At 57.6% G+C, this 15,774-nt stretch overlaps 1 protein-coding gene across 1 annotated transcript in view; it reads left to right on the top strand.

Moving 5' to 3' along the window:
- Nucleotides 1-15,774, top strand: part of INPPL1 (inositol polyphosphate phosphatase like 1) — a 70,590-nt gene that overhangs the window by 43,418 nt on the left and 11,398 nt on the right. Inside the window, exons 12-22 of the mRNA XM_034759227.1 lie at nt 1,456-1,652; nt 3,771-3,888; nt 7,111-7,207; nt 8,443-8,581; nt 8,818-8,917; nt 9,160-9,248; nt 9,450-9,531; nt 10,708-10,797; nt 13,755-13,868; nt 14,248-14,336; nt 14,749-14,836. Coding sequence (XP_034615118.1) covers nt 1,456-1,652; nt 3,771-3,888; nt 7,111-7,207; nt 8,443-8,581; nt 8,818-8,917; nt 9,160-9,248; nt 9,450-9,531; nt 10,708-10,797; nt 13,755-13,868; nt 14,248-14,336; nt 14,749-14,836 — 1,203 coding nt within the window. The remainder of the gene's footprint in view (nt 1-1,455; nt 1,653-3,770; nt 3,889-7,110; nt 7,208-8,442; nt 8,582-8,817; nt 8,918-9,159; nt 9,249-9,449; nt 9,532-10,707; nt 10,798-13,754; nt 13,869-14,247; nt 14,337-14,748; nt 14,837-15,774) is intronic.

Raw genomic sequence — 15,774 nt, 5'->3', positions numbered from 1 at the left:
TAAACACCTCCTTGAAGTCTGAGATCCCACCTGCGAGCCACATACCCTACCCGGCTTTCCTCCAGCCCCCTGCCGTCAGGACATAAGGAATCACGGCCCGTCTTAAACAGGAAGCGTTTGTTTAACCAGCTCCAAGCACTAACAAACAGGCTTCCACCCTGCTCGCATTCCACTTTTGTCTGCCTTGTTCACCAGGGACCACACCTGTCTGGAACTCCATGCAATACACCAGAGGTGGGCAAACTACGGATGTGGTCCGCGGGACCGTCCTGCCCAGCCACTGAGCTCCTGGCCCCGGAGGCTAGCCACCTCAGCTAGCTCGCTCGCTCCGCCACCGGCACAATGCTCTGGGCGGCCGGGCAGTGCAGCTGCAAAGCCCAGCTTGACCCGGTCTCTGAGCTACGCGGTGGTGGCGGCGTGGCCTGGCTTCAGCTGGGCGGCGCGGCTGTAGTGCCGCCAGCCACCGTTGTTCCAGGCAGCACAGTAAGGGGGCACAGAGCAGGGGTGGTTGGATAGAGGGCAGGGGAATTCGGGGGGGTGGGCAGGGGTCAGGGCAGTTGGGAGGGAACAGGGGGGTTGAATGGGGGCAGGGGTCCCAGGGGGCAGTCAGGGGACAGGGAGAAGGGGTGGTTAGATGGGGCAGGGGTCCCAGGGGGCAGTCAGGAAAGAGGGGGGATTGGATGGGGCGGCAGGGGGCAGTCAGGGGCAGGGGTTCCGGGGGCAGTCAGGGGACAGGGAGAAGGGGTGGTTGGATGGGGCAGGGGTCCCGGGGTGGGGGGGTAGATAGGAGGTGGGGGCTGGGCCACGAACCCCTCCCCTAACCGACCCCCTCCCCTAACCATACAATTTACGAACCCCAATGCGGCCCTCAGGCCCAAAAGTCCCGTCCCGTCCCGTCCCGTCCCGCAATAGACAGTGACATCTAGTGGCTGAATAGCTTGCTGCAAGTGAACGTATCATATGTATAGCTACCCTAAGTTAGCATAGCTCTGTCTTTCCGTACCAGGCTACCCCCCTGTTTTAGCAACCTGGGCAAGGCAGGATGGTTGCCACCTCCTGACACCTGTTCGCAGCCCCCTGAGAAGGCCTTCCTGTCTGATCCCCACCTAGTCCCCGATCTCTGTGAACACGCAGTGGGCATTGTGTGGTGGTTCTTGTCTGACCCCCTACATTGCAGTCTCTGAGCACCTCACAATCTTCGATGTGTTTATCCTCACGCACTCCTGTGAGGCTGGGCCCGGCTATTTCCCCAACTGCACAGAAGGGAAACCGAGGCACGGAGTGGCTAAACGGTGGGCCCAAGAAAACCAAGAGAGTCTGGTGCAAAGCAGGGAACTAAACTCTGGTCTCTGACGTCCCAGGCTGGCAGCCCAACCACGGGCCCATCCTCCTGGGACTGAGCAGGGTGACCGCATCAGTGACCGCGGCTCTGTTGGGCCATGCCCTCTCCCACAGGAAGCGTGCCTCCCCCCAAGAGCATCACGTCCTGGTTTACGTCGAAGGGCCTGGGGAAGACGCTGGATGAGATGACGGTCACCATCCCCCATGACATCTACGTCTTTGGCACCCAGGAGAACTCGATGGGGGACAAGGAGTGGGTCGACTTCCTCCGGAGCGTGCTGAAGGAGTTCACGGAGATCGAGTACCGCCCGGTAAGAGCCCGAGTGCCGGGGCAGGGCCTGAGGAGATGGCCTGGGACTCGGGGTTCTGCAGTTCTACCTGGCTGCACACTGGGCCATGATCGTCTTGAGGGGAAGCTTCTGGAGACGACAGCTTCCCAGCATGCCATGCTCCGGCTGCGCGCCACTCGGCTCAAGAGGGAGCATTGCATGCTGGGAAGCTGCCGTCTCCAGGGGCTGTCCCGCCATATTAAGACCCAGGATGTCTGCCATCTCCTCTGGTTGAGGGCCAGCCGTTAGACTCCCAGCCTCCAAATCCAGGTGGATCCCAGGCTGTGGATGGCCGCGGGATAGCGGAAGGGCTCGGGGAGACGGTTGCTGGGGTGACCGTCCTCCCAAATCCTCAGCATGGCTGGATTTGCCATTTTCACCTCGGCTGGTGGATGGGAGACGGCTTAGGGGCCGGGTGTGAAAGCCTGTGGCCACGGGCGGCAGGTATAATAGACTGGGAGAGGATAAGCCCCCCCAGACAGGATGTGGTGCACCTCCCTTTGGAGCACCGCCTGCTGTTGAAAGGGCACCTGGGCAGTAGCCCCCATCCCACATTCTGCCCTGAGGTCCCGCTCCACTCCACCACTTCCCCCACGTGCCCCTCCCCACTCGCGCTTCTCCGCCCTTGAGAGGCCAAGAGGCACGCTCAGGGGAGGGGGTGGGGAGAGGCATGGCGGGGGGGCTCCTTGGGGGAGGGGGCAGAGAGAGGTGCAGGTGAGGGGCCCCTCAGAGGACGGGGCTGAGTGGGAGCCAGGCCTGTGGCAGAGTGGGGGTGGAGCGTGAGCGTGGCCTCGGGGCAGGGCCATGGTCCAGGCGCCGGTCGCCCCCCACACTTCTAGGGAGCTTCCAGCACTCAGGCCCAGCCTCCCCAGTCATGCGGGGAGTCACACGCTGCCCATGCATGTGGCCTCTCAGCCCTTTAACCTCCTGAGGTAGAGGCGTCAGCTCCCAGACGCTTTGCTTTTGGAGTGAGGGGTGTCAGCTGCGTTGTCTTTGGCCAGCATTTCCCATTCGCACCCTAGCATTCAGAGTGTTGTGCACTGGCGTCTGTACTCCCCCCAGAGGTGGCTGCATTATTCATGCATGTGTGAGAATTCAATGGGAGCTGGGTGTGTGTGGAGTATCTGAAAATCGGGCTCTCAGCTTTCTTCCTTTGGGATCCTTCAGCACCAGCAGAGCTGTGTGAAGTGTAAGGCGTTATATTTAACAGGGCTTTTATCCCTTTCCTCCAGCCGTGGTCAGTTCAGGAAGAGTCCCGAGTTTAGTGACTGCTCCGTGAAAATGTCCTGACCAATGAGGGGTCCCAAGCACCTGCAGCAGCGCCCGCCGGGCACTGTAACCCCAACCCTGGCTTGGTGCAGAAGGGTGTGGAGCTGGAGACGGAGCCCATCCTGCCTTCACCCGGCCAGTGGCAGCCCCTGTGTCTCGCCGGCTGGGCCAGGCCTGTCTCCGCTCCGAGTCGGAGGTTTCCCCTGCTCCTCTGTCATGATGGAGGGTGGCTAGGCCAAACCTGAGCATGCCTGGTCACCACGCTCGGAGCAGGGAGCCGGGCCCAGCCCCGAGGCACAGGAGCCACTGCTGTGGGGGAGTCCCGAACACGCAATAAAGTCACAGGCAAACGGGAAAATCATACTGTCCAGGATTCTCCTCTTCTCGCCAGGACAAACCTGCATCCGTTAATATAACGCTAGACCCAGCGACTCCTTAAGGCAGAAAAGACTTAGGAGGAAGAGAAGCCTCCTGTAAACATCTGGTTTGTGCCTTGGTGGTTCAGAAATGTCCTTGTTGGAACAGGGAAGGGGGAGTAGCAGCTATCCAACGTGTCTGCCCCGGGGACAGATTGGACTACAATTCCCAGCAGCCACCCTGGCTGCTTTCAACCTCACCAAACTTCATTTAAACCTCGGTTTGCAAACACTGAGCAACAGGGACACTCCTGGGCATCTCGCTGGGTTTGTTCTCATTGCCGCATGCCTGGTTCTCGCTGTCGGCGGGGTTTCAGGGTCGGTGACTTTAAGGCAGTTGTTGCCTCCGAGCCAGGCTCCGGCGCCCCCGCCAGGAGAGCAGGGGGGTAACGTTGTCTTGTTGGCCCCCTGCCAGATCGCGATGCAGGCCTTGTGGAACATTAAGATTGCCGTCCTGGTGAAACCGGAGCACGAGAACCGCATCAGCCACATCAGCACCTCGAGCGTGAAGACCGGGATCGCCAACACGCTGGGTAGGAGCCAATCTAGGCGCTGCCGGGGCTAGACTAGGTACCTGGGACAGACTGACTCGGCCCTCTGCACTCACCTTTAGCACGGCTGGCTGTGTTAGGGTGACCAGATAGCAAGTGTGAAAAATCAGGACAGAGGGTGGGGGGTAATAGGCCTCTATCTAAGAAAAAGCCCCAAATATCAGGACTGTCCCTATAAAATCCATGTGCACTGACACAACTGCTGTATAAATTCACAGGCAGAGATCACTGGTCACCCTAGGCTGTGTGTGTGTGTGAGGGTGCATTCTGGTATCCACATTGTGCCCCATAGGGCCCTTCTATGCAAGTGGTAGATTCCTCTGGTCTTGGAGTAGCAAGTCACTAGTCCCTGTCACTCTCTGCCTGTGAGTGATTTATACAGCAGTTGTGTCAGTGCACATGGATTCTTTGCACTGTGTCTGTATGTCCTGGCCCCACAGGCTCCAGTGGGGCTGGCATCCAAAATTAGCATTTTCTGACTCTGGGGGCGCGGGTTAGATCTGGGGTTTGAGAGTGGGACAGTGGAAGAGGGGACTGGATGGCTCAGAGGATTGGGATACAGCGCAGGGCCTTTCAGATGCAGTTGGCCATCCTGATCCAGCCTGGGGCACTAATTGTGACTGTCTGTGCCTCTTCACTGGCCTTTGTGAAGCGCCTTGGTGGGTCTCGCGCCAATTCCGGAGCGGTCAGGTGTCCGCAGCAGAGAGGTCAATGGCCAAATGGGCCCCGGAGACCAACTTTCTCTTCCTCCTCTCCAGCACAGGGTTGGGGCAAGTTACCACCAAGGTGGATTGATTTAAAGCATCAGTTGTAATGTTGAGCTAAATCAACAAGCAGGAAACCGTGATTTAAATCAGGAGTCTCAAACTCCCGGCCCGCGGGCCATCTGCGGCCCGAGAACCTCCCCAGTGTGCCCCGTGGGGCTCCAGCAATTTTGGGGCCGGGTCTCTCCCTTGGCCCCGCCTGCCACCCCTGTGCACTCCCACCCTTGGCACTCCCCACCGACCACCGGCAGCGCAGCGGAGCTGAGCAGCGTCTGCCTGCTCGCTCCACGTGTCTGCCGGCCCCTCCCTGCGGCCCCGGGGCAGGGCTGTGCCTCCCCGCGCTGCCCCCGCCCCGAACGCCCCTGCAGCCAATGGGAAGCTATGGGGGCGGTGTCTGGGGCCAGCAGCGTGCTGAGGTCCCCCAGCCCGGCCTGCCTTGGAGCCCCAAGTAAATGCCGCACCCCCCGACCCCCTCCTCACATACCTCCTCCCGCCCCCAAACTCCCTCCCAGAGCCTGCACCCCTCCCCCCAGACCCCAAACTCCCTTCCAGAGCCTGCACCCCTCACCCCTCCTCCATCCCAGAGCCTGCGACCTCACCCCCTCCTCCTGCACCCCCAACCCCTGCCCAAGCCCAGAGCCTGCACCCAGCACCCAAACTCCATCCCAGAGCCTACTCCCCAATCCCCTACCCCAGACCTCCTCCCCCACCCAAACTCCCTCCCGGAGCCTTAGGCAGGGGGGGACAGAGTTTGGGGGGTGGGTTCTGGGCAGTATGAGTGACATTATTGGCCGGCTGCGAGGATTTGAGGACTGACACTGACCCTAAGGTAAATTGAGTTTGAGACCCCTGATTTAAATCATCAGTTTTAATCATATTTTGCATTAGTACTTTTTAGTTACTCCCCTAAAGAAAGGTTGAGTCTCGTTGGCTGGCAAACATTAAAACGTGTTGATTTCAGCGAAATCTAGCCTTTACCCTAAACATGGTGCATCTTTTTGCTAGGCAAGAGGATATACTACATCTATCCCCACTGATTTAAGCACTAGAGAGCTTGACTTATGTTTATTCAGATGCTTAATTTTTACCTTTTTCATTATGTTAGAAAATGGTGAATGACACATTTATTATTCACTCGATGATGGATTTTTTTACTTGTGATATGTGCCAAGCTCTTTTTGGATGGAAATCCAAATTCAATTTAAAATGCACAAAAACCGCTTTTTACATTAAATAAAACTACCATAAATGGGCTGGAGATATCAGGAAAAATAGTTTATCAAAATATGTTTTGCCTTTAAAACTAAGTGACGTATTACCCACCGGAAGTTGAGTTGTAGTTAGTGAATTTAACTGATTGTTTCTGGTCACCATATCCTTCAGGATTTTAGAGCTAGTAGATTTCATCCTCTCACACCTTGTTTTTGTTCATAGATTGGGAGAGGAAACCAAGCTTTCCTGCTTTTTCAGCTCCTAACTGATAGCTGCACTATGAATGAATTAGTCATTGAACTGAATGAGCTGAATAAACTGAAATGAAAAATATATTCTCGTTGCAGCTGTAGAAGAGGCTACTGGTGTCAAAAGCTGGTTTAGCCCTTCAACAAGCCCTGGGTCCAGGTGCTTAGCTGGTGACTTTCAGTGATCTGACTGTCTTGCAAACATGTACTACTTAATATTACTTTCTGTAGTTAATTTAAATGATCTTAATAGATGATAACAAATTAAGGCCTTAACATAGGGAGTCAATTTCCATTTGAATGTTAAACCGGTTTCTCTTTTAAAAGTAAACCTGAATTTAATTTAAACATTAAAACAGTTTTTTATTAATTTATTTTTAAATCATTGATTTTTTTTTTTTAATCCACCCTGGTTGGCTCAGACGTTCCCTCTGCTCTGGCGTGAGAGGAGCCCTGGCCTGGCACGACCTCCGGCACAAGGGCACAGACTGTCCTGTGATGCCACAGTCCTTTAGCTCGGGAGGTCCTGGTTATTTGCCCTGCTTTAAAATGACCCCAGGGCCTGCCTCTCTGCATCTGCTTCTCCTCCCTTGGCTGGGTTCAGGGCTGGCTCTGCCATCTAAGGCGGTGCAGACAGTGCCCCAGGGCAGCCGAACGATAACGCGGGCAGCACCTGGATCCTGGCGGAGGGGGCTCCCAAGGTCCGTTACAGCTGGAGAGAAGCTGGGCCAGCTCCGGGTCTGACTATCCTCGATGCCAGGGAAGGCTAGGATCCAGGGATCTGGTGCAGCTCTTAGCCAGCTGAGACTCTCTCCTCCCGCCACCCACCCTACTGGCTTTGTGTTTTTTCTGCTTACTCCACGCTGCCGGCGCCGGCTTTGGCCAGTGTGTGACGGGCCATCGGTGCCCGGAGCAGGCCTGGGAACCGAGCCCGGCCTGGCCTCAGTGAGGTTCGCCCCCTCTCCCTCTTTGTTTTGCAGGCAATAAAGGGGCCGTGGGAGTCTCCTTCATGTTTAATGGCACCTCTTTCGGCTTTGTGAATTGCCATCTGACCTCAGGCAACGAGAAGACGGCCAGGTCAGTGTGGGGCGCGGGGCAGGGTAGCCCCTGGCAGAGCGGGAACCTGTCACCTAGCCCTGAGGGTGGAGGGACTGGCCCCCTGGTCCCCCCCAGGCACAAGTCTTGCCAGCTGGGCTGAGAGGGGAGCTGCTGGTAACTCCTGCCGCTGGCTGTGGGCAGCACACCAACATGGCCGATGACTCTCGGCGGGCAATGCTTTGGTCTCCATGGAGAGGCAGGAGAGCCAGGCACAGGGGGAGTCGCCTTGCACCGCCAGAGAGAGACGAGCCTGCTCTGGGACATGCTGACACTCCTGCTCGCTTACAGACATGGCTTGCTCTCTCCTGGACACGCTCGCTCTGGGTACACTCACACCTACCCCCGGCCACGCTCCTGCTCGCTGTGACACACTCCTGCTTGCTCTGACGCACTAGTGTTTGCATGCAGCCACTTGCACTCCCACACTCAGTTTGGGGCACACTTGCCACACACGCATGCGCCGGTTTGAACAGGTTCGTCCGCTCGCACGCTCACCCTGGGGCACCCTGGCTCACCCTGGCCTTCGCATGCTCCTTCTCGCTTTCTTAGACACAGTTGGGCTTAGCCTTGCACACTTGCGTACACTCAGACACGTTTGCGCTCACCCCGTCCCGGCGTGTTTCCATGCACCGTCCCACACCCTGCTCCTTGGGGCCGCATCGCAGCACGCGGCGATTGTCGCTGTTAGCACGCGCGCTCCGGTCCCGCTGGATGGGCTCTGGAAGCACCGACGTTCCCAAGCTAAGCAGTAAATGCGGCTGGTGGGTCGACGGCCAAATGAGGAAAACCGTCCACCATCTCCTGCCCCCCCTCCCCCCCCGTCTCTCTGTCAGGCCTGGCACTCTTAGCCTGGGGAGGGCGTTCATTCTCCACATGCCTTCTCTTTGGTAGAAGCCCTGAGAATATTAACCCCACACACACACACCATCTGTACCGTCCCGATGGATCCCAGAGGGCGGTTACACACGTAACAAGCCCCATGCAGCGGGTCAGTGCGTCTGCCTCTGGGGCGGAGCACGGCGGTGGTTGAACTGGACAGGGACGGCACTCGAATTAGGGCACCCAGGCAAACCCGCTGCTCTTGTGGGAAGCGCCTGGGGATCTTCAGTAACGAGGAGCGGTCGAGGCCTTGGGTTTACGTTCCCACGGAGATTCTGATCTGTGTCCCCTCCCCTGCCTCCTCTCTGCCTGCCCACCGCTCCCCTCTCCGCCAGGCGGAACCAGAACTACCTGGACATCCTGCGCTTGCTGTCCCTGGGCGACAAGCAGCTCAGCTCCTTCGACATCTCGCTCCGCTTCACCCATCTCTTCTGGTTCGGGGACCTCAACTACCGCCTGGACATGGACATCCAGGTGAGGGGGGCGCGGGCCTGTGGGGAGGGGGCGCGGGCCTGTGGGGAGGGGGCGCGGGCCTGGCGGGAGAGAGATGCAGCGTGGGGAGGACAGACAAGTGAGGGGCACAGGCCCTTTGGGGGGAGGAAAGGAGGAGGGCAGGCCTGAGGGGAGGGGAGGGCAGGCCCCCGGGTTGTGGGGGCTGTGTCACCCGTCCTCCCCACTCCAACCTGCCCGCTCGGCCCTGCCTCCTCCAGGAGATCCTCAACTACATCAACCGCAAGGAGTTCGAGCCGCTGCTCAAGGTGGACCAGCTCAACCTGGAGAAGGAGAAGCACAAGGTCTTCCTGCGATTCGGTGAGGGCGGCTCTGCTGCGGGCGGGGCGGGCGTCTGCTTCACCCACCGGCTCTGCCCCTTCCCTGCTGGGGTGGGGGGAGCTATGGGGGGTCTCCCCTTCCCTGCTGGGGGGGGTGTCTCCCCTATGGGGATCAGCACTGCTGGGCCTGGGGTCCGGGGTGTGGACTGTCGCCCCGTGGCTGCTGGGGACGCTGAGGGTGGCCGAGCGCAGGCTGTTTCTCCTCACGCTGTGTCTCTGCAGGCGAGGAGGAGATCACCTTCCCTCCGACCTACCGCTACGAGCGGGGCTCCCGCGACACCTACGTGTGGCACAAGCAGAAGCCCACCGGGGTAGGTGCTGGGGGTGGAGGGGAAGGGAAGCTGGAGAGGAGCATTTGGGGGGCTGGGGAGGGCTAGCCAGTTCCCGTGGCTGGCTCTCTGGACCCTGTGGGCCAATGAGAGGCTAGCGCCAGGGGCCTTGCCAGGCTGGTGGGTGGGGGGAGGGCGCTGCCAGGCAATACCTCACCCCAATGTCCTGTGCCCCCTGCCCAGGTCCGCACCAACGTCCCCTCCTGGTGTGACCGCATCCTGTGGAAGTCGTACCCCGAGACCCACATCAACTGCAACTCCTACGGTGAGTGGGGGGCGTCAGCAGCACGCGATGCCGGCTGGAGTCACACCTGCTCACCCTCAGGCGGCCGGCCAGGGTGGCCCACCACCGGGCTGCCCGAGTGTAGCGTCTCCCACGGGAGAGGCCCAGGCCTGTGGAGCAGCAGGCCCCGCGTTCTCGCCTCGCTGCTGCCGGCGTGCGGGGGAGCCCGTGGCCGGCGCGTCTGCACGGAGGTGACCAGGGACCCAGTGCCAGGCGCTCCCCTGGCTGTGCCCGCAGCGCTGGCTGTTCCTTGGAGCTAATCCTGGAGGGCCTGGGACACACTCTCTCCACTCAACCCCAGAAGCCCATTCCCCTCACACCCCCCTCGAGCCGCACAACACCCTTGGGGGGATGGTGAGAGGAGCAGAGGGACAGCCCAGCCTCCCAGCCATCGCCCAGGTTCCCTGCCAGGGCCCTGCTGGCCCAGACCTCGCGGGCGCTGCCTCCTACAGTGCAGCGGGGCAAGGCCCTGCGGGGCTGGGGCTCGTCCTGGGGGGCTCTAGAGGAAAGCCCTCTTGGGGGCGTGGGGTAGACAAGGTGGGGACCGGGCTGGGAACAAGCTCTGCAGTCTCTCCCTGCTAGGTTCCAGGTTCAAATCCAGCCCAAACCGGTCTAGTCGCAGAGGCCTGCGAGTTGCGGGTCTCAGTCCAGTTCTCCAGTTCTCACGGGGGAGGTGGGCTCTGTCCCCGGGACAGTGGTCTCATCACCATTAGCCGAGCGCCCCCCCATCCTTGTGAACAGCCTCAGCGGGGGGGCGGGGCCAGGGGCTGAAGAGGCTGTGGGGAGCCTGGGGTGTGCACGTTGGCAGGGCAGTGAGAGGAAGTGGGGTGGCAGGTGGGCAGAGAGGCTTGGTCCCCTGGGCTATCAGAATTCCCCACTGATTTCTGGTATGAGGGAAACGTAGTTCTCTCCCCAGCGATGTTTCTGAGGTGTGTATGGACGCCCAGTGAAGGGCCGGGCAAGGGGGCTCTAGCAGTGCCCAGCTCCTTCTCGGCTGCCCCACCGGTGATCCCAGCCCTGGGGCACTCCACCCCTAGAGAGGGACATGCCTTCCCCTTGGGCCTGATCAGCTGCCAATCGGACTCCCTGCCTCTGCTAAGCCAGCGCCCGGCCCCAGGTCCCCTGGCTAGCTCACCAGTGGAGTCTGCTTGTTGGTAGGATGCACTGACGACATCACGACCAGCGACCACTCCCCTGTCTTCGGAGCCTTCGAAGTCGGAGTGACATCCCAGTTTGTCTCCAAGAAAGGTATGGGGGGAAGGCGGGCGTGTGCCTGCCCTGCGCTGGGCTGGGTGGCTACCGGCTAGCAATGGCCAAGCAGCTCTCCGCCTGCCCTTGGCCCTGACTTGTCTCTGAGCCTCCGTGGGGACACGGATGTCGCAGAGTTGTAGCGTTTAAATCCGGAAGGGACTGCTAGAGCATCCAGTGTGACCGTCTGTCTACTGCAGGCCACCAGCCCACCCAGCCCCCGCGTGCTAACCCCGCAGCCGAGAGAGACAGCGCTCGGGGCCACCTCAGAGCCCTGGCCCACCCCATCCTATGTCCCATCTCCAGCCGTGACCATCCCTCATGCCTCAGAGGAAGGAAATAAAAAAACCCTCCCAGAATACACTGGGGGAGGGGGAAATCCCTTCCTGACCCCTGCTGGTGGGCGGTTGAAACCCTGAAGGATGAGCTTTGGGAAGGTAAGCCATAGACCGGAAGCGAGCCCCAGGGCTGTCGAGCCCTGCCCCCCACCGTCACAAGCAATCCTGTCATGCAATTCCACTCGTCCATTTGTCTAACTCACTTGTTTGCCCCCACAGCTCCTATTGATGGTTAGAAATTTCCTGCCTGAGTTTGTTCGTGGTTAGTTTCCGTTTGTTCTTGTGCCAGCACTGTCCTGTAGCTTCCAGAGCTCGTCTCCCCCCCGGTATATTCATAGAGCAAGCCGATTCCCTCTCCCCTTCTTGCTGCCACGCTAAACCAGCCAAGCTCTTCCAGTCGCCTCCCCTAAGACAGGCCCTCCACTGCCCTGATCATCCTCACAGCTCTTCTCTGCACCTGTCCCAGTTTGAATTCCTCTCTCCTGAACACGGGGGAGCAGAACTGTACCGGGATTCCTGATACGGTCTCACCAGTGCCTTGTGCAATGGCATTAATACTTCTCTCTCGCTCTGCTAACACATCCTAGGAGCCTGTTTGCCTTTTTCACAGCTGCATCACCCCGGTGGCTCCCAGTCCCGACCCCCCACCCCCCCAGGTCTCTGCTCCTCTGTCGCATCCAGCCGATGAGCCCCCAGCTTGGAGCAGAAATTCGTACTCAACCCGAAGCACGTGACCTTGAACTCCGGACTACTGAATTTCATCCCATTTCTGTCACTCCAGCCTTCCAGGTCATCAGATCCTCCTATGTTCCAATTCGCCTCTGTACTGACGCTGCCTTCTAACGTCGGGTCGTCAGCACATTTCATCAGCCCACTCCTGCTTTTAGTGTCCAGGTCCTTAAGAAACACATTGAATGAGATTGGTCCCAAGACTGCTAGGAACCTCCCTCCTGTCCAGTAGTCACCTTTCAGCACAACCCACCAGCTTCTCCCTTTAGCCAGTTCCTTACCCACCTGACAAGTCTTGCACCTATCCCTAACCATTTCCTAGTGACACCGTGTCAGATGCCTCATTGAAGACCGAGTCTATTAGTTCTGCTGCACCTCCCTTGTCTAAAGCATCCATTCTTTGCTCAAAGAAGGAAATCTGGTTGGGCTGGCACGATCATAGAATCATAGAATATCAGGGCTGGAAGGGACCTCAGGAGGTATCTAGTCCAACCCCCTGCTCAACCCCAACTAAATCATCCCAGCCAGGACTTTGTCAAGCCGGGCCTTAAAAACCTCTAAGGAAGGAGATTCCACCACCTCCCTAGGTAACCCATTCCAGTGCTTCACCACCCTCCTAGTGAAATAGTGTTTCCGAATATCCAACCTAGACCTCCCCCACTGCAACTTGAGACCATTTCTCCTTGTTCTGTCATCTGGTACCACTGAGAACAGTCTAGATCCATCCTCTTTGGAACCCCCTTTCAGGTAGTTGAAATCTACAATCTACCTTTGGTAAACTCATGATGCATTACATCTCCTTTGCCAGTTACCTCTCTGAATTTAATTATTTTCCTTCACAATCCAGTCTAACTCCTGGAATGCTGCTGCGGTCTAGCAGGTCTGTGACTGCCCGGATCACTTTTTTCCCCTTTCTTACATCCAGGGATGTTAGCTATTCTCCAGTCATACAGCGCTACCCCAAATAGCTAGATGCATTAAAAACCCCTTCCTGCCGGACTAGCAGTCTCATGTGCCAGTTCTTTCCGGATCCTGGGATGGAAGCTATCCGCCCCCCGCCTGATTTGAGCTCATTAAGCTCGTTAAGTTTTTCTTCCACCTCGGCTGTGATAATTACCATTTCTAGACACTCATTTCCATCCTGCCTTTGTCCACATGCTCTGATCCTCGGTAGTGAAAACCGAGGCAAAGTATTCCTGTTATTTTGGGGCCATACCTAGATGAACTTTAATCTCCTTCCAACCACATTGCAGAGCGGCCCGGCCTTCCACCTGGGTGCCAGCTACTCAGCCTTGGGAGTCCTCCCAATCTCACCACCCCCAGGCCTCACCACCGCAGGGTTGCCAGACCCCAGCATGATCCTGTCTCACTGCCCCCGGAGAAGGCAATGCCACCCTAGGTCCATGCTTCCTTTCAGCTCTGCTCTCCTGTCCTCCCCTCGGCTGTGCCCTGTGGCAGTTCTGGAGCACCCTTTGCTCCATCACCCAACCCAGAAGAGAGATGAACTTGCTTGGGGCCCAGCAGACCTGGTAGCTCTCCACACTTGATACCAGCTGTGATAAAAACTGAGCCAGGGGCGTCTTCCTTGTCCCTCATATGAACCTGTGGGTCCTGTCTTCTTGGGGCAGCAATGGCCCTCTCCACAGTCCGGCCTCGTGGTTGGAACGCTGGACCAGGACTCAGCAGACCTTGGTTCTGTCCCCAGCTCCGCCATTGGCTTGCCGGGCGACCTTGGGCAAGTCACTTTCCTGCCCCATGCCTCAGTTTCCCCCTCTGTAAAATGGGAATAACAACCCTACCCTCCTTTGTACAGCGCTTGGAGATCTAGAGATGAGAAGTGCTAGGTAAGAGCTAGGGAGGTGTTCTACTATTATTATACTCTGTTCCCAGGGCTCTCCAAGGTCTCAGACCAGGCCTACATTGAGTTTGAGAGCATCGAAGCTATCGTGAAGACGGCCAGCCGGACCAAGTTCTTTATCGAGTTCTACTCCACCTGCCTGGAAGGTACGTGCCTGCCCCCTCCCCTTGCCTGCCTTCACACACACCATGTAGCCCACTGGCTAGTGTAGACAGGATCCTCTCCAGCATCTGCTGTGTGTGAACCCACGGCCTGCCAGCGGCTGCCGCCGGCAGAGGATGTAAAAGTCCTAATTCTCCTTGTGCTAGTGGAGATTCTCCTTTAGCTCAAGCAGCAGAGGCCTGCGGAGTGGGGGGGAGGAGGGGGGAGCTGTCTGTCCCCACATGGGGTCAACTTAGTCCTAGGACAGTTCCATTCTGGCTAGATGGGGGCAGGGTGGGGAGGTGTACCGTGGGACTGCTCCACTGTGTCTGAACACCGGGGGAGTGTGTGCCTAACCCGAGCCTGCCACTTCCTCGCCCCCAGAGTTCAAGAAGAGCTCCGAGAACGACATGCAGAGCAGTGACAACATCAACTTCCTGAAGGTTCAGTGGTCCTCGAGGCAGCTGCCCACGGTGAGAACTCACCCTCTCCCCCAGCCAATCACCCTGCCACCCCCTCTGTGCAGAGGAGACACCACCTTGTTATTGGTAGTAACAATCCCTAAATCTTTACAAAGCGGCCCAGTATCATTATGGGGAAACTGAAGCAGAGATCAGGGGCTTGACTTGCCCAGGGTCACCCAGCAGGCCAGTGGCGGGGCTGGGAATAGGACACAGGTCTCCCAAGCCAGTGCTGTATGCATTAGACCACACCGCCTCCCTGTCCAGGTGGGAGAAAGCGGGCAGTGGGTTCGATCGGCAGGGGGAGCGAGATCCCTGTATTACTGCACCTTGCTCTACCGTGCCCTGTAGCTGCCACATGCAGCGTGTTGGCCTCCTTGCTCTGAGTAAATGTCCATTCTCCATGGATTCCCCCCGGCTGCAGCTGAAGCCGATTCTGTCCGAGATCGAGTATCTCCAGGACCAGCACCTGCTGCTCACGGTCAAGTCCGTCGATGGCTACGAATCCTACGGTAAGGAGCAGGAGGGGAAGTGCGGCATGGGAGTAATGTCACCCTCCAGTGGCCGGGTCACAGAGAGGGTAAGGGAGGGATCTACTATAGCGCCTGGCATTCTCCTTTGGCTCAGAGGGAGGAGTCCTGGGTTAGGGTTCTAGTCCTGGCTGCCCTAGGTGAGGTCTGTTCCCAGCTCTGTCACCGACTCCTGTGGGCTATGACCTAGAAACATAAGAATGGCCAGACTGGGTCAGACCAAAGGTGCATCTAGCCCAGTGTCCTGTCTACTGACAGTGGCCAATGCCAGGTGCCCCAGAGGGAGTGAACAGAACAGGGAATCATCAAGTGATCCACCCCTGTCGTCCAGTCCCAGCTTCTGGCAAACAGAGGCTAGGGACACCATCCCTGCCCATCCTGACCAATAGCCATTGATAGACCTATCCTCCGTGAATGTATCTAGTTCTTTTTTGAACCCTGTTATAGTCTTGGCCTTCACAACATCCTCTGGCAAGGAGTTCCACAGGTTGACTGTGTGAAGAAATACTTCCTTTTGTTTGTTTTTAACCTGCTACCAATTAATTTCATCAGGTGACCCCTGGTTCTTGTGTTATGAGAAGGAGTAAATAACACTTCCTTATCTACCTTCTCCATGCCCATCATGATTTTATAGACTTCAATCATATCTCCCCTTAGTTGTCTCTATTCCAAGTTCAAAAGTCCCAGTCTTATTAATCTCTTCTCATACAGAAGCCGTTCCATACCCCTCATCATTTTTGTTGCCCTTTTCTGAACCTTTTCCAATTCCAATTTGGATGTAACAGGCATCACAGAAACTTGGTAGAATGAGGATGTGAGGAGAGATTAATAAGACTGGGACTTTTCAGCTTGGAAAAGAGACGACTAAGGGGAGATATGATTGAGGTCTATAAAATCATGACTGGTGTAGAGAAAGTAGA

Source organism: Trachemys scripta, chromosome 1 (assembly GCF_013100865.1).
Source record: "Trachemys scripta elegans isolate TJP31775 chromosome 1, CAS_Tse_1.0, whole genome shotgun sequence".
In the NCBI taxonomy this organism is placed as follows: Eukaryota; Metazoa; Chordata; order Testudines; family Emydidae; genus Trachemys; species Trachemys scripta.
Note: the sequence above shows the minus strand (reverse complement) of the source record. Positions and strands in the feature narration are given on the sequence as shown.